The sequence below is a fragment of the Prunus dulcis genome, chromosome 1 (assembly GCF_902201215.1).
Source record: "Prunus dulcis chromosome 1, ALMONDv2, whole genome shotgun sequence".
Taxonomy (NCBI): domain Eukaryota; kingdom Viridiplantae; phylum Streptophyta; class Magnoliopsida; order Rosales; family Rosaceae; genus Prunus; species Prunus dulcis.
In genome coordinates, this window is record NC_047650.1 from 41,454,531 (window position 1) to 41,473,206 (window position 18,676).

Genomic DNA, 18,676 nt, shown 5'->3' on the forward strand with positions numbered 1-18,676 from the left:
CTTTTGCTAAAACAAGAAAAATAAAAGGAAAAATAAAAAATAAAATAAAATAAAATAATGAGGCTTCTGGCAATGTGAAGAATTCAATTCAAGGTTGCGACCCTTTCCTTTGCAATTAAATCCTTTGGCGAAAAAAGAAATTAAAGTAAAATTCAATCTTAAATCATTCCCGTCAACTAAATTCTTTGGCAACCAATCACAATCAACGTGGGTGGGAAAAACAATTGAAGAAAATATTAGATAAAAAACTTTTAAGATGCCCGAAACACCCCTCCACTGCTAATTGTTCATCCACAACACTCGATTGATTACTGCGAACAAATGCATCATGGCTCCGTCATCCGCCACGGCCAAAGGGATCGTCCTCCACTGCTGATTCTTCAACTATAGCACTCATTTGATCACCGGGGACAGACGCGTCATGGCTCCGTCCTAACTCATTATCAGTTCCCCAAAAAAAATCCAGATATGGTTCCACTGCTAATTGTTCATGTATAACACTAGTTTGATTGGGAACAAACGTGTCATCAACTCCCGCCTGAAAAATCCGGATTTGTTTCCAAATCATACAAATGAGGATCCGGATTATCCATATTTTCTTTCATGACTTTGTCCCATTCTAGATGAACCCCTGTCTTCTTCACTCTCACAAAATCAACATCATCAGGCCTTACAAGAATGGAGACTTGGTCCCCGCCTTGCAAACGTAGCACATCATTTGACAATTGTCCCTGCCAAAGATAACTGTCTTCAAGTATAGTCAAAGTTTTTACTGAGCCAACAAGTGCCATCCGGGTGCGCAAAGCAGTTTGTTTGGTAAGATTTCTAACGATAATGCCAATATGACCTTGATAATTCCAAGGAATTGAGAATTTTGAGTAAACGAAGCATATAGTCAACCCTTTTAAATCACGACCCATGATTCTTTGAGGAACTTCAAAGAAGACCATATTGTACACATCATCGTCCAACTCGAACCACTCAGGAATATCATAAATTCCACTGAAAAAAATTCCACCATATCCGGAAGAAGTCCATCCCTACATCATGTAGAGCAAGATTTGTATAAGCATTACATTGTTATTCAAGTGCACGTGCGTATATCACATGCATCTGTGTATTATAGAGAGAGAAAGAGATTGACCTGTAGGATGTTGTTCCTAAAATCGGCAGTCAGATTGGTGCAGCCTTCCATATGAATCCTTGTCATGGAGTTTAATGACTTATCCAAGCCTGGAACCTCAGTGAGTTTGAACGAATCACAGAGATACAATTCTCTCATATTCGACATTTTTGAAAAATCTGAAATTGTTTCCAATTTTGGGCAGCCATTTGCTTTCAGAACATACAAATTGGTTGGTAAATCTGGGATTGCAAGAAGTTCTCTGCATGCATTTACACACAAGACCTTGAGCTTTGAAAGACCAGCGAGCCTTGGCAGGCTACGAAAAATATTGGCTTCAAGAAGCAGATCTTCTAAGGAAATTAGGCTACCGAGGTCCTTGGGGATTGCATCCTCAGTTAACCAGCAGCCTGCAAGACATAATAACTCTATTAAAGAGTTGAAGGCATGTAACGAAAGGGGTAAAAGATGGAATTTCAAAATTCTCACCAGATAGAGATAAAATTCTCAACTTCTTCAATTTTACTATGGAAGATGGAATTCGTCTGATGCGCGTGTTATCTGCTTTCAAAATTGTCAATGATACCATGTCCCCTAAGCCATCAGCCAAGTTATGAAATCTTGAACAACCATTCAGTATAAGAGTTTCAATAGACTTGGATTTATAGAAATTCAGTGGGAGATCCTCTAGATTGTTGCAGCCTTCAAGATTTACCAAAGAAAGTCTTCCAAGATCCCCGATGTATGAGTGAACCTTAATCAACTCCTTACAACCTTTCAATATCAACTTCTCGAGATTTGGGAATTTTGAAAAGTCTGGTGATTTTCTTAAGTGATTATCATTTTCGACATGAATGATGTCATCATCATTGACCAGATTTTGAGATGGGCGTCGTTCATATCGACAAAGATGGTAATCAATCATATTTTCGTTCATAAATTTGTCCCATACCAGACTAACACCTGTTTTCTTCACCTTCACCCATTTGTCCACTATTATTATTTCAATCAAGACTTTATCACCGTCTTGCAATTTGAGCTCGTCATTTGATAACTGTCCCTGCCAAAGATAATAACCTGGCCGTAACAGCTCGTCAATGGACAATCGGGTATGATCCTGGCTTCAAGCTCAGCACCCTTGGTCATGTTTTTAATGCTAATGCTAATACGACGACTTAAAAAGACTGGAGAGAAACGAAGGACAAAGTTAACCCTTTCAAATTACGACCAACACTTCGAGGCACAGTGAAATACACAATATCATCGTCATGGACATAGTCGAACCAATCAGGAATATCATTTCCACTGAGAAAAATGCCACCATATCCGCAAGAAGTCCATCCCTATACCATGTAGAGCCAAATTTCTATAAGAAATACATTCTTATTGTATGTGACAGAAAGAGAAAGATGTATGTGTGTGTGCGAGAGAGAGAGAAGGACTAACCTGTAGGATGTTCTTCCTAAAATCGGCAGTGAGTTTAGTGCACTTCTCCATATGAATCCTTGTCATGGAGTTTAATGACTTATACAGGCCTGGAATCTCAGTGAGTTTGCCTGAATTACGTAGATACATGTTAGTGTATAGGTGTAGCTGCTGTAATGGAATTAGAATAGGAAGGTTCTATTCTAGAAGGCTGCCTTGGATCACAGTCCAAGTGTACAGCTGTGAATGTAATAGCATTTGCCACTTGTCATTATCTTATAGGGTTATGAAAGTTTGGTTAGATTGTGTGATGTAATAGGGGAACATTTCCTTTGTAACGGTTTTGGTCAGCAAGAGAATATATGCATGTTTTTGGTGCTGGGCTGAGACAGCTAGCAATCTTCTCCAAAGCTCTCTCTCTCTCATTCACACAAATCTGACCTCCCCTAATCCAAAAGCTCTCTGCATGTTCATTAAGTTTTATTACATGTTTTGATTGAATACATATGCATGATCATGTTCTGCAAATGTTAACATGGCCTCAGAGCCAGGTTTGATCTTGTAATACTGGGAGTTTTCTGTGCTAAGCTATTGGAGCTGCAGCTGAGCTAGAGTTCTGCTAATCTAAGTCTAACATGGCTGGATCAAGTGGTGGTGAGTTGAGAGCACCAATCTTCAATGGTGAGAACTACGATTTCTGGAGCATTAGGATGAAGACCATCTTCAAATCTCATGGACTGTGGGATTTTGTGATCAAAGGATTTGATGGAATGGATCTGAAGAAGTCAGATGAATCTGATGATCAAAAGGAGGAGACAGAAGGATCAAGTGGGAAAGGCATGGTTGCTGAGGTACTCATGAAGGATGCCAAGGCCCTTGGATTGATTCAAGGAGCAGTTTCAGAGGAGATATTCCCACGAATATCTCATGAAGAAACATCAAAAGGTGCCTGGAGTATTCTGCAGCAAGAATTCCATGGAGATAAGCAGGTAAGGAGTGTTAAATTGCAAGGCCTTAGAAGAGAATTTGAATATACAAGAATGAAGGATGATGAATCCTTAACTGTCTATGTTACTAAACTATTTGATTTAATTAATCAAATGAGAAGTTATGGGGAGGAATTGCCTAGGGAGAGAATTGTTCAAAAACTGCTTATCAGTCTGCCATCTACCTATGACTCTATTTGTTCAGTCATTGAACATTCTAGAGATCTAAATGAGATTGAAGTGCAGGAGGTTGTTGCCTCTCTAAAGAGCTTTGAATTGCGCTTAGATAGGCACTCTGAAAACAGAACAGAAAAGGCATTTGCTAGCCTTAGTGTAGATGCCAAACAGACTAAGACTGGAGAACAGAACAGCAAGCAGAATAAAAACTGGAAATCCAAAGGCAAGAAGTGGGATAACAAGGCAGGTGAAGGCACTAAAACTCCCTGCAAACACTGTGGTAAGCTACATTTTGGTGAATGTCGATTCAAGGGTAAGCCAAAATGTTATAATTGTGATAAATTTGGCCACATTGCAAAAGACTGCTACAGCAAGAAAACACCACAGCAAGTTAACTATGCCACTCAAGTGGATGCTGCACCAACAATGTTCTATGCTAGCAATGTAAGTGGTGCTGGTGTAACAAGAGATGAAGAAATCTGGTATTTGGACAGTGGATGTAGCAATCACATGACAGGAAAAGAGGATTTGCTGGTGGATATTGACAGAAAGGTGACTGCCAAGGTGGAAATGGGAACTGGACAGCTTGTAGAAGTAACAGGAAAAGGCACTATTGTGGTTGAAACCAAAGCAGGCAAGAGACATATCAAAGAGATAATGCTTGTACCTGGACTGAAAGAGAACTTACTCAGTGTAGGACAGATGATAGAACATGGCTATTATTTGGTATTTGGTGATCACAAGGTGGAAATCTACAATGACAGCTCTCATACAAATCTAGTGGCAAAGGTTCAGATGAAAGGAAACAGAAGCTTTCCTTTGAAGCTGCAAGCTGAAATGCACTTTGCTTATAGAGCAAGTGTAGATCATTCCACTGATCTCTGGCATAGAAGGTTTGGACATCTCAATATGAGTAGTCTAAAACTATTGAAAGAGCAGGATTTGGTAGTAGGACTGCCAGAAATCAAAGAAGACAGACAAGTATGTGAGGGGTGTGCTCTAGGCAAGCAGAGTAGAGAAGCATTTCCAAGAGAAGCCATCTCTAGAGCATCAATACCACTAGAACTTATTCACAGTGACATCTGTGGTCCTATGCAGACAACTACCAAATCTGGAAATAGGTTCTTTCTCACTTTCATAGATGATTGCACAAGGATGTGTTGGGTCTATTTCTTAAGGCACAAGTCTGATGCACTTTGTGTGTTTAAGAAGTTCAAAGCCACTGTGGAATTACAAAGTGGCTACAAACTAAAACAATTGAGAAGTGACAGAGGAGGAGAGTACACTTCAGTGGAGTTTGAGAGGTTCTGTGACAATGCAGGCATTGAAAGGCAGCTCACAACCTCATACACACCACAGCAAAATGGTGTGGCAGAGAGGAAGAATAGAACTATAGTAGAAATGGCCAAATGTTTGATGTTGGAAAAGAAAATTCCATTTGATTTCTGGGCAGAGGCAGTCAACACATCTGTGTACATTTTGAATAGATGTCCAACTAAAGCCTTGAGCAAAAAGACACCATTTGAGGCTTATGGTGGGAGGAAACCAGGAATTAAGCATCTGAAGGTGTTTGGTTCATTGTGTTATGCTCATGTACCAAAACAGCAAAGACAGAAGCTAGATTTGGCAAGCAAAAGATGTATTTTCTTGGGGTATGGCAGCTGTGAAAAGGGATACAGGCTGTACAATATTGAAACTGAAAAGGTTATCATTTCAAGAGATGTGATATTTAGTGAGAATGAGTGTTGGGATTGGAATACAAAGAAGGAGACTAGTGTGAACATTCAGCTCACTGAAATCAGAGAAGAAGAACAAGGAGCAGAAGGGAGTTCTTATGAATTTGAAGAACAATTGGAAGTGAATGAGATGCCTACCTTAAATACTGAAATCAGTGACCAAGAAAGGGAAGCAGGATCACAGAATGTTGATCATACTCCTCTCAAGTACAAGAGCATTGCAGAGATCTATGAAAAATGCAACATGTGCATTATAGAACCAGAAAGTTTTGAAGAGGCAGCAAAGGATGACTCTTGGAAGAAAGCAATGGAAGCTGAAATCACCATGATTGAGAAGAACAATACATGGGAGCTTGTGAATAGACCATTTGATAAACCAATCATTGGAGTCAAATGGATCTATAAGACTAAACTGAACCTAGATGGATCTGTGCAGAAGAATAAGGCTCGGCTGGTGGCAAAGGGATATTCTCAAAAGCCTGGAATTGACTTCAATGAGACCTTTGCACCAGTGGCTCGCCTTGATACTGTGAGAACTTTGGTGGCTGTGGCTGCACAGAGAAACTGGAATTTGTTTCAACTGGATGTAAAGTCTGCATTTCTTAATGGAGTGCTAAATGAAGAAGTTTATGTAGATCAACCATCTGGTTTTGTGATGCAAGGAAGTGAAGATAAAGTGTATAAGCTGAAAAAGGCTTTATATGGTTTGAAACAAGCTCCAAGAGCTTGGTATGATGAGATAAATTCTTATTTCATCAAGACTGGTTTTTATAGAAGTCCAAGTGAAGCTACTTTGTACACTAAGATGTCTACAAGTGGTATTCTCATTGTGTCTCTATATGTAGATGATATTATCTACACAGGAAGCTCAAAAGAAATGATGGCTGCATTCAAAGATGATATGATGAGACAATATGAGATGACTGACCTAGGGCTGTTGCATCATTTCCTTGGTCTTGGGGTCCTACAAACTGATTCTTGCATCTTCCTCCACCAGAAGAAGTATGCAAAGACCTTACTTGACAAATTTGGACTCAAGGATTGCAAGTCTGTTGCAACACCACTGGCAGTGAATGAAAAGTTGTCAAAAGTGGATGGAAGTGAACTAGCAGATGAGACATTGTATAGGCAAATGGTGGGGAGCTTGCTCTATCTGACTGCAACCAGACCAGACATCATGTTTGCAGCAAGCCTCTTGGCTAGATTCATGCATAATCCAACCAAGAAGCACATGGGAACAGCAAAGAGAGTCCTAAGATATGTTCAAGGCACCATAAACTATGGAATTGCCTATGATAAGGGAAAAGGAGCAATGTTAATTGGCTATTGTGACAGTGATTGGAGTGGAAGTGAGGATGACATGAGGAGCACATCAGGCTATGCTTTCAATTTGGGGTCAGGTGCATTTTCTTGGGCTTCAATCAAGCAAAGTAGTGTTGCTCTGTCAACAGCAGAGGCTGAGTACATGAGTGCAGCAGAAGCTACTGCACAGGCTATGTGGCTGAGGTTTGTGTTATCTGATTTTGGAGAGGAACAAGTAGAGCCTACTCAGTTGTTGTGTGACAACACGTCAGCTATTGCTATATCTAAGAATCCTGTTCATCATCACAAAACCAGACACATCAACCGCAGGTTTCACTTCATAAGAGATGCTCTACAAAATGGTGAGATAGATTTGCTATATTGCAAAACAGAAGTGCAGCTTGCTGACATTTTCACCAAGCCTTTAGCAAGGGACAGATTTGAGTATTTGAGGGAGGCTCTAGGTGTTATTTCAGCACAACACCTAGAAGGGAGTGTTAGTGTATAGGTGTAGCTGCTGTAATGGAATTAGAATAGGAAGGTTCTATTCTAGAAGGCTGCCTTGGATCACAGTCCAAGTGTACAGCTGTGAATGTAATAGCATTTGCCACTTGTCATTATCTTATAGGGTTATGAAAGTTTGGTTAGATTGTGTGATGTAATAGGGGAACATTTCCTTTGTAACGGTTTTGGTCAGCAAGAGAATATATGCATGTTTTTGGTGCTGGGCTGAGACAGCTAGCAATCTTCTCCAAAGCTCTCTCTCTCTCATTCACACAAATCTGACCTCCCCTAATCCAAAAGCTCTCTGCATGTTGATTAAGTTTTATTACATGTTTTGATTGAATACATATGCATGATCATGTTCTGCAAATGTTAACAATACAATTCTCTTATATTTGACATTTCTGAAAAATCTGGCATTTTTTCCAATGCAATGCAGCCATCTGCTCGTAAGACTTTCAAATTTGTTGGTAAATCTGGGATTGCACGAAGATTGCTGCACCAAATTAAAGACAAATCTTGAAGCTGTGAAAGACGACTGAGGCTTGGTAGGCTGCAAAAATCATTTCCTGCAAGATCTAAATTTTCTAAGGAAATTAGGCTACCGAGATCCTTGGGGAATGCATCATCAGTTAAACTCCAGTATGCAAGAGCTAATTTTCTTAAAGAGCTTAAACTTTGCAACGAAGGAGGCAAAAGATATGTTGATGGCGACCCTTTCACATTACATAATGATAAAACTTTCAGTTTCTTCAATTTTAATATGGAAGATGGTATTTGTCTTATGGCTGTCTTATCCGCTTTCAGAGTTGTCAATGATACCATGTCCCCTAAGCCCTCAGCCAACTTTTCAAATCTTGAACAACCAGTAAGTAGAAGAGTTTCAATAGACTTGGATTTATAGAAATTCAGTGGGAGATCCTTTAGCATTGTGCAGCCTTGAAGATTTACCAGAGAAAGTCTTCCAAGATCCCCGATGGATGAGTGAACCTCAGACAAACTCCCACACCGTGGCAATATCAATTCCTCGAGATTTGGGAGTTTTGAAAAGTCTGGTGATTTTGTTAGCTTATAGGAACCACTGAGATTAAGGATTTTCAACTTCTCATGCAACTGTTACACAAAAACAAAATTAGAATGGAAATTAAAATCCAAAAGGAATTAAACCAAAATGAAGAGAACCAACACCAGAGGGTTGAGATTATTATACCTTGCAATCCTTCCAAACTATTTCGAGTTTACTCCACCGCAGGTCTAAAGCAACTAGTTTTGGTTGCATAGGAAAGTCATCTGGTATGGACTCTAAAGGGAATCCATGCCAGCACAACCATATTAACGTTTTGGGAAAATCTTTGAACTCTCCAGTGAGCTCTACATTGCTGAGGTGGAGTAACCTCAGTTTTTTCATCTTGGTAAATGCTTGTGCACTGAATCTAGTCAAATCTGGACGCAAATCCCAAAGTAGAGTACATCTTTTTAGCCAATCTGGAGCATCACTTTTTTGGCAATCTAGAGCAACTCCTTCAATTTCTTCACTTCCCTGTTAACAAAAGATACTGAGTTAGAAAAATGATTTACAAACATGAAAATCCGTGTATATATTAACCAAAAGGTATAATTAATAGTATTGGACTATGTTATGCCCTATAGTTTGTGTTTGCAATTAAAACACATATTTTTTGTTGGATATGCCTACTTAACCACACCTTTAATATTAGCTGTTGGATCTGCAATGTTTCGTGCTCTTGCCCACTCGTGACACTTTCACTTCTTGGAAAGTACATGCATTGGGCCCACAAAAAAATGTGGCCTAGGCCAAAGTTGGGCTACAATTGGCCTAATCGGAATGCTAAAGGGCCAAATGCGGCCACTGGAGATGGGTTTTGCATTATTTTAGTACTATATTTGGCCTATGGCCCATGGTTAGAGATGGCCTAAGGTCTTATGTTGAAATTCATATGGTACCTTGGTAGTGTGGATGTGTGAGAACCCCATATTTTACTTTGGTTTAGACTATTGCTTGTACTAAACAAAACAAAAAAGAAATGAAAAAGGACATTTTAATTATTATTGACATGGGATACATATGCTTAGGGGTGGTTGCGGTTCGGTAACCGCGAATTTTTACTCAAACCGCAAACCGACCGACTATTTGCGGTTTGGTGATTTTTGAAACCGCAAACCGACCGCGTTTTGCGGTTTAAAACCACAAATTCTCAAGCATTCACAAAAATATAAATTTACAACCTAAATAAATAAATACACAACCTCAATTTCTCAAGCATATATAAATTCACAATCGATTCCAATTCTCAAGCATTCACAACCTAAGAAAATTAAAGTTACAATTCCAAACATTCCAATTAAAGTTAAACTTCTCAAGCATTCCAATTCCAAATCCTTTAAAGTTACAAACCAAAAGCAAAATGAATTAAAGTTACAACCAAAAAGAAAAATCCAATTCAAAGTTAATTAAAGTTACAAACTAAAAGGAAAAATGCAATACACCAATGTTACAAACTCAAGTGTTGGTGGTGAGTGGATTTGAAGAACCCCTTTGTGTTGTTTGAGCACCAATGCTATCTACAAATAAAACAACATAGTTTAGTACATTTTATTATAAGAAGAAGCATAAATAACATTAGCATAAATAAACTAATTACTTACAAGTTGTCATATCTTCCATTTCCTTGTAGAATTCAACCTCATCATCCGTTGGTTCTTTGTAAAAGGAAAATTCGTCCGCTCTAAGCCAATCACTAGTACACACTAATGCCTCTACCATTTTAGGATGCAAAGAGCTTCTAAAAGGATCCACAATCCTCTTGCCTAGGCTAAAAGCATTTTCACTAGCAACCGTAGAACTTGGAATTGCAAAGATATCCTTGGCAACTTGTGAAAGAATAGGATATCTTGTTTGGTTCCCTTTCCACCAATTCAAGAGATTGAATTGTTTACTCAAGGGGCTCTCAAAATGATCCGTCAAGTACTTATCCACTTCATTGAGATCGAGAGAGAGAGGAAGAGATGAGTTCGATTCGGGTCTGTGAGAGAGAACCCGATTTTGAGAGAGAGAGAGAGAGAGAGAGAGAGAGAGACGAATGGGAATAAGAGAGTTGAGAGAGAGAGAGACGAATGGGAATCAGGAGAAGAAACAGATTCCAGGTTTTCATTTCACGGCTACAGAGAAGAGAAGGGTTTACAATTTTACCTAATTATTCATAGAGTATAGCCGTGCGGCTATACTTTGCGGTTTGCGGTAACCGCAAATTTTGAAAATCAAATATCGCAACCGCAACCGCAAATGCGGTTCGGTTTACCGCGATTGCGGTTTTATTGCGGTAAAATATCGGTTGGTTTTTGCGGTTTTTCGGTTTTTCGGTTTAAAATGCCACCCCTACATATGCTTCTCTTCCATGATGCGTTCTAAAATTTAATTGGGAAAGTACTTACAGATTCATTGCTCAATACATTTGTTGCCTCTTCATGTTCCCACATTCTACTACATTTTTCAGGGTGACCGCAGGCATTTTCACGAACGATCTCTCTTCCCATGTCTTGAAGCAAATCATGCATCATTAGCTTGTTTTCCTCACTAACAGTTACAAGGCACCGTTCAATGAGGACACTAATTCCTATCGTTGCAGAAAAGCCACATCCATCTAATATTTGTGTTACATAGTCCTTGTCCATTCCTATAAAGAAACAAGATATATCAAGGAATATCTCTCTCTTTGTATCATCAGGTAGCCCGTCAAAGCTTTTTCTGAGTATTTTTTGAATATCTCCATCAGGACTTCTTTCCAATTTCTCCAAATGGTTTTCCCACTCTGCTATGGGTCTGTTAATCAGAAAAGACCCAACAACTTCAAGTGCTAGCTAGAGGCAAGCCTTGACAGTAACGAATTACACGTTTTGAGAGGTCAAGATATTCTTGATTAGCATAACCACTTTTAAAGGCATGCCTACCAAAGAGCTCCAGAGAGCTTCTTTTTCATCCATTTCTTGAGCCATATATGTGCCATCCACTCCAATTTGCTCTAGCAAATGTTTATCTCTTGTTGTTATAATAATTCTACTTCCAGGACCAAACCAATCACGTTTTCTAGCTATTGCTTTTAGCTTCTGTACTTCATCTACATCGTCAATTATGACAAGTGCTCTTTTACAGTGAAGTCTTTCTTGTATCACATTGATCCCTACATCAACAGAATCAACCTTTATGGGGTCCTTGCTTTTCAAGATATCATTTAGAAGTTTTTCTTGCAAACCAACCAGACCAGTAATGGGTTGGTTTGCAATTACTTCCCTCACGTTTGCAAGGAAACTCCTACCTTCAAAGCTACCTTCAAATTTGTTATAAATGGCTTTGGCAAGCGTTGTTTTCCCAATACCGCCCATCCCCCAAATACCAATCATGCGAACAGCATCCTTAGAACCTGAATTTTCAATATCAATCATGCGAACAAAATCGTTCACCCGAGAAGTAATTCCAACAAGGTGTTCGATGTCTAATTGGCATTTGCTGTACAACTGCTTATTAACCTCCCCAAGAATTTTCTTGATAAACTTTGCTTCATGCCTGGCAATTAAACACAGAAGCAGAACTACGAATCATTCGATGTGGAACAAATTACAAGGTTAAATTGAATCCTAACTTAATAATTTAGAATGACCAAATAATTTATATAATTTACAATTAAGATTGGGATTTAACATCAAATGTTAAATGGATCTTAAATTATCAAGTAAGAAAGAATGCATAGTTAAAACATAGTTGGAAAAGCAAAAACAAAAACAAGAAGGACAGAAAACATTTTTAAGGAGATGATAATCCAAGGAACAAGTAATTCGTCATTACCCATTGTCAGCATTTTTAAGATCTTCCCCACACAAATCTGCAGCTTGAGTGAGAGCATTTCTCCACCGCTGTACCTTTTCGTTCTCATGTTTACCTTCACAGATGCCCGCTTCATGTTTCTCAAATGCTTGTGCAAAACTACCAGTTTGTTTCCGGACATCTGAAGCCTCAACATTATAGAACAATGGAATAACCTGTTGCCCCAATCTTTCTCTACACTCCATGATCTTCACCAGCTCGTCAAGACACCAACTGGAATCGGTATACCTCTTGGAGAAGACAATTATGGAGATCATGGACCCGTGGATTGCCTGCTCCAGTTGGGTTTTTATAAATTCCGCTCTTTCTAGCTCGTTGTCGTCAAGAAAGGCGCTGATTCCGGCATCAGATAATGCGGCGTGGAGGTGGCCTGTGAAGCCCTTGCGTGTGTCTTCACCTCTGAAGCTCAAGAACACTTGGTACTTCCAACGTTTTGATGAGGAGGATGAAGAGGAGGCTTTATGGGCTTTCCTGGCGTCCATTAATTGATACTGGAGGAGCTATCGGTTCAGATCAGACCAACTGTTAAAATGTAAACTGTCTAGCTAATTTCAGATTAATTACTAAGTTTTATGTCAGTTTATATTCAATCTGTTTTTAATCTTTGTGTTAGCTGTGTGCCTTGTGCTTATATGCCAGGTGCATTGCTTGAGTCTGTTTTGAATTCCCAGCTGTTAGGACAGCTGTGTAATGCCATGTGTCATACTCACATTGGCCTACTATTGCAATCCGTTAGATTTGAATCTACTGATGTAAGAGAGAACATGTAATAGTCATGAAGGAATATAAGCTCTGCTGCAATGTTCATGCAGAGTAAGATTTCTGTTAGAACAATCTAAGGCTCACTGCTCTCTCTCTCACTCTCTCTCTCAGTACATTTTCTTGCTCCCTTTGCAATCCAAATATTCAACATGGTATCAGGTGCGCAGGTTGGATCTGGATAGTGGGAGTTGAAGCTGTGTGAGCTGAGTCTGGAAATCCAACGAGAAATTCCTACTCTCAGCTCATTGATTCTGGTCTAAGATGGCTGGATCAGGAGGGAGTGATCTTAGAGCTCCAATATTCAATGGGGAGAACTATGAGTTTTGGAAGATTCGAATGAGAACAATTTTCAAATCTCATGGAATCTGGAATTTGGTTGAGAAAGGCCTTCAAGTTCCAGATTCAAAAGCTGATGAAGAAGGGTCATCAGATTCAGAGATGGTGTCCTTGTTGATGAAGGATGCTAAGGCTCTTGGTATTATCCAAGGTGCTGTTTCAGATGACATCTTCCCCAGAATCTCAAATGAAGAAACCTCAAAAGGTGCTTGGGATATCTTGCATCAGGAGTTTCATGGTGATAAGCAAGTCAGATCCATCATGTTGCAGGGTCTGCGTCGAGATTTTGAGTACACCAGGATGAGGGATGATGAGATCTTGTCTGGATACATCACTCGGCTACTTGAGCTTGTAAATCAGATGAAGGGATATGGGGAAGATCTGACCAAAGGGAGGATAGTTCAAAAACTGCTAATAAGCCTAACCAAGGAGTTTGATCCAGTCTGTTATGTGATTGAGCAAACTAGGGACATTGAAACTATTGAAGTGCAGGAGGTAATTGCAGCATTAAGAGGTTTTGCTCAGCGCCTTGACAGACATGCAGAAAGCACCACTGAGAAATCTTTCAGCAGCATGAGCATAAACTCAAAAGGATCACAATCAAGTTCTAGTTCTGGCTCAAATAAATCAAAGAAGAACTGGAAGTCCAAGGATAAGAAATGGGATTCGAAACCTCAAAACAGTGCCAATCAAGGGGGAAAACCAAGTCAAGGAGACAAATCTGGAAAATGCAAACATTGTGAGAAGCTACACTATGGAGAGTGTTGGTTTAAAGGAAAACCAAAGTGTCATGGCTGCAATCGTTTTGGTCATTTTGTCAAGGACTGTGACCAAGCAAACAAGGCAGGGAAACTTGCTAACATTGCAAATCAGGTAACTGAACCTGCTATTATGTTCTATGCATGTCATGCTGCAACAATTGGAAAGAATGTGAATATGTGGTATGTTGATAGTGCATGCAGCAATCACATGACTTCCCATGAGTCATTACTTGTAAATGTTGATAAAAGTGTGAAGAGTAAAGTCAAAATGGGGACTGGTGATCTAGTGCAGTCAATAGGCAAAGGGACTTTGGCTATAGAAATGAAGGGTGTGACTAGATATATCAAAGAAGTCATGATTGTACCAGGTTTAGATGAAAATTTGCTAAGTGTAGGTCAAATGATAGAACATGGGCATTGGCTTGTATTTTGTGATAATGCAGTTGATATCTATGGAGATAGGCAGCTGGAAGATTGCATTGCAAGAGTGCCAATGAAGGGAAACAGATGTTTTCCTTTGAATCTTGACTATGTCTATCCTCCTGTGGCAAACAGAGCAACAGTTGGAGAAACTTCCTGGCTGTGGCACAGAAGATTTGGGCACCTAAACTATATTAGTTTGAAGTTGTTACAAGAGAAAGATATGGTTCAGGGACTGCCTAATTTACAAGAACATGAGAAGGTCTGCTCAGGTTGTGCAGTAAGCAAGAATAACAGAAGCTCTTTTGATAAGGATGGAGCTTAGAGAGCCTCTCAACCACTAGAATTGATTCACTCAGATATTTGTGGTCCAATGCAGACCATCACTCCTGGAGGGAACATATATTTTCTCACCTTCATTGATGACCACACCAAAATGTGTTGGGTGTTCTTCTTGCAGCATAAGTCTCAAGCATTCAACATATTCAAAAGGTTCAAAAGCATGGTTGAGCTACAAAGTGGTTATCAAATTAAGAAGCTAAGAAGTGATAGAGGTGGAGAATACACATCTTTGGATTTCTCAAAGTTCTGTGAAGAGATGGGATTAGAAAGGCAACTGACAGTAGGCTACTCTCCACAACAGAATGGAGTTGCAGAGAGAAAGAATCGTACTGTGATGGAAATGGCAAGAGCCATGATGCATGAGAAGAAAATCCCTTTGAAGTTTTGGGCAGAAGCTGTCAATACAGCTGTATATCTACAAAACAGAAGCCCTACAAGTGCAGTGGACAATTCCACTCCATTTGAGAAGTTTAGTGGAAGAAAACCAGGTGTCAAGCATTTGAGAATATTTGGTTCTCTATGCTATATTCACATCCCCACACAGAAAAGGCACAAGCTGGAAGACACAGGTGAGAAGGGAGTATTTGTAGGATATGGTGTATGTGAAAAGGGGTATAGAGTGCTCAACTTGAGAACTCAAAAGATTGAGCTGTCTAGGAGTGTTATTTTTGATGAAGAAGCAATGTGGAATTGGGAAACAAGTGAGGCATTGCAAATTCCTATGTCTTGGGGTGATGGAGCAAGTTCAACTGTATCAGATTTGGATTCAGAACCAAATCTGTTACAGCAACAGATTGTGCAGTCTCCTATGGAAACACAAACAAGTAGTGATGTGCATGCTACTCAAGACTCTGCTCCATTAGAACCTTATGATCACACCCCAAAGAAATGGAAGAATTTGAGTGAAGTGTATGCTCAATGCAAGATGAGCATCATTGAACCTGAAAATTTTGAAGAAGCAGTCAAAGATGAAGCTTGGGGGAAGGCTATGACTGAGGAGATACTTATGATAGAGAAAAACTCCACTTGGGAATTGGTTGATAGGCCAAGTAGTAAACCAATTGTGGGAGTGAAGTGGATATTCAAAATTAAGCTTAATCTTGATGGCTCCATTCAAAAACATAAAGCAAGACTTGTTGCCAAGGGATACACACAAAAACCAGGGATTGATTTCAATGAAACCTTTGCTCCTGTGGCAAGGTTAGACACCATTAGAACTCTCATTGCTCTTGCTGCTCAGAAAGGCTGGAAACTATGGCAATTGGATGTCAAGTCAGCCTTCTTAAATGGTGTCCTTGAAGAAGAAGTTTATGTTGATCAACCGGATGGTTTTGTGGTTAAAGGTGATGAGGATAAGGTGTATAGGTTAAGAAAAGCTCTCTATGGGTTGAAGCAGGCTCCAAGGGCCTGGTATAGTGAAATCGACACCTACTTGAATCAGTGTGGTTTTCACAAAAGTCCAAGTGAAGCAACTCTCTATGTGAGAACAAAGGAAGGTGTGGGAACACTAATAGTGTCAATCTATGTAGATGACATAGTGTATACAGGAAGTAGTGATGAAATGGTGAAAGAATTCAAAGCTGAAATGATGTGCAAGTATGAGATGTCTGACTTGGGTTTACTCCACCATTTTCTTGGTATGGGAGTAACACAAACTGAAGGGAGCATCTTCATTCATCAAAAGAAGTATGCTCTCACTCTCTTGGATAAGTTTGGACTCAAAGACTGCAAGTCAGTAAGCACTCCATTAGTGGCTACTGATAAATTGAAAAGAGAGGATGGAAGTGATGCTGCAGATGAAAGTTTGTTCAGAAAAATTGTAGGCAGCCTGCTGTACCTTACTGCAACCAGGCCAGATATCATGTTCTCTGCCTGCCTGCTTGCAAGATTCATGCACAACCCTTCTAAGATGCACTATGGGGCAGCTAAAAGGGTTCTAAGGTACATACAAGGCACAATTGACTATGGAATTGAGTATGTGACTGGAAAATCTGCACTCTTAGTTGGTTACTGTGACAGTGACTGGAGTGGATCTGAGGAAGATATGAAAAGCACTTCTGGATATGCATTTTCATTTGGAAGTGGTGCTTTTTCATGGGCATCAGTCAAACAACACAGTGTGGCTCTCTCTACTGCAGAGGCAGAGTATGTGAGTGCAGCAGAAGCTACATCACAAGCCATTTGGCTCAGGTTTGTTCTTGAAGATTTTGGGGAAGAACAGACCACTGCAACAACTGTGTTTTGTGACAACACTTCAGCCATAGCAATGGCTAAAAATCCAGTTTTTCATCAACGAAGCAAGCATATTAAAAGGAAGTTCCACTTTATTAGAGATGCAATACAAGAAGAAGTGATTGAACTGCTCTACTGCAAGGGAGAAGAGCAGATTGCTGATATCTTCACCAAAGCTCTTCCCAAAGACAGGTTTGACTATTTGAGGAGAATGCTTGGAGTGAAATCAGCTAGCACTTTAGAAGGGAGTGTTAAAATGTAAACTGTCTAGCTAATTTCAGATTAGTTACTAAGTTTTATGTCAGTTTATATTCAATCTGTTTTTAATCTTTGTGTTAGCTGTGTGCCTTGTGCTTATATGCCAGGTGCATTGCTTGAGTCTGTTTTGAATTCCCAGCTGTTAGGACAGCTGTGTAATGCCATGTGTCATACTCACATTGGCCTACTATTGCAATCCGTTAGATTTGAATCTACTAATGTAAGAGAGAACATGTAATAGTCATGAAGGAATATAAGCTCTGCTGCAATGGTTATGCAGGGTAAGAATACAGTTAGAACAATCCAAGGCTCACTGCTCTCTCTCTCTCTCTCTGAGTACATTTCCTGCTCCCTTCGCAATCCAAATATTCAACACCAACTACAAATTATGCACAAGTTGATCTTCCGATCCGACTTGTAACTGTTTTATAACTATTTTTGCTTTGGCAGTGGTTTGTGTGTTGCAGGCTTGCAGCACAGACCAATATCTGTGTTGACAAAGTCAATGTTAAGGTCCTCCAACGTTTCAGTCAACAGAAGCAAAAGTCCCTACGTTCCTGTCAACACGTCATGGACGCGTAGAGAGGCAAAGAGAGGGTGGAAGAATAGTGTGAACAGAGGGTATTTTTCTGGAAGCAACCAAAACCAGGGGTCGCTTTCTGTGGCTGCTGGCTAGTACACGATCTGCTGGACAGCTAAGATTGAAGGTCAGGAAAATGCAAGGAAGCTTAGGGAAAAGAGAGGGAAGAGACGAGCACAATGTCCAATCAAAAAAGAAAAAGAAAAACACAAGTCTTGTAAGGCCAGCTCCAGCGAGGGAGCCCAGCCCCAGGCAAGGGCAGAAAAAAGAAAAAAAGTCCCTCCAGCGTGCAGCCCAAGCCCGAGTTTGGTGTGGGACCCACCAACTCGGGCCAGCCCGAAGGCCAAACCAGCCCCAGGTCCAAAACTCGGTTGCTGACGTCAGCTATCGCTACAGTGCCCGTGCTACAGTGCCGCTACAGTCCGCTACAGTACACTAAAAGTCCACGTGTCGCACTCTGAGCTCTCCGATCAGATTTTTTTTTTCTCCAATCCAACGGCAGCCAATTTTTGTGCAATAAAAAAATGAAAAAAATTGAATTTTTTTTAAAAAAATACCAAAAAAATACTCTCTTTTTTTTCTATAAATACCAAAAAAATTTCCGATTGAGATATGAATTTTATAATAAATATTGATATGTACGAACCCAAAAATATTATCCGAAAATATTATCTAAATTAATTATTTTTATTAAAACATTTGTGAAAAAAACAAAAAAAATGAATAGTAATTGCCCTTAGCTAGGGCAACGGGTGGAGACACAATTTACTATTTGCAAGGGCAAGTACTATTCACGTGAATAGTGCTTGCCCTAGCTCCACCCTTGCCATGG

At 39.8% G+C, this 18,676-nt stretch overlaps 1 protein-coding gene and 1 pseudogene across 2 annotated transcripts; both read right to left on the reverse strand.

Moving 5' to 3' along the window:
• Positions 1 to 75: 75 nt before the first annotated feature.
• Positions 76 to 2,269, reverse strand: LOC117620142 (disease resistance protein LAZ5-like). The gene is made up of 4 exons (XM_034350269.1): positions 2,201 to 2,269; positions 1,613 to 2,099; positions 1,145 to 1,533; positions 76 to 1,040 (listed from the first exon to the last, which is right to left on the reverse strand). The coding sequence occupies exons 1-4, from the start codon at positions 2,267 to 2,269 to the stop codon at positions 528 to 530; spliced, it is 1,458 nt and encodes a 485-aa protein (XP_034206160.1). The 3' UTR covers positions 76 to 527.
• On the reverse strand, positions 2,238 to 17,731 carry LOC117636026 (annotated as a pseudogene). The gene is made up of 7 exons (XR_004586980.1): positions 17,641 to 17,731; positions 12,115 to 12,672; positions 10,707 to 11,835; positions 8,464 to 8,793; positions 7,636 to 8,366; positions 2,570 to 2,696; positions 2,238 to 2,466 (listed from the first exon to the last, which is right to left on the reverse strand). The product of XR_004586980.1 is annotated as a disease resistance protein RPV1-like (transcript).
• Between the last annotated feature and the right edge of the window lie 945 nt (positions 17,732 to 18,676).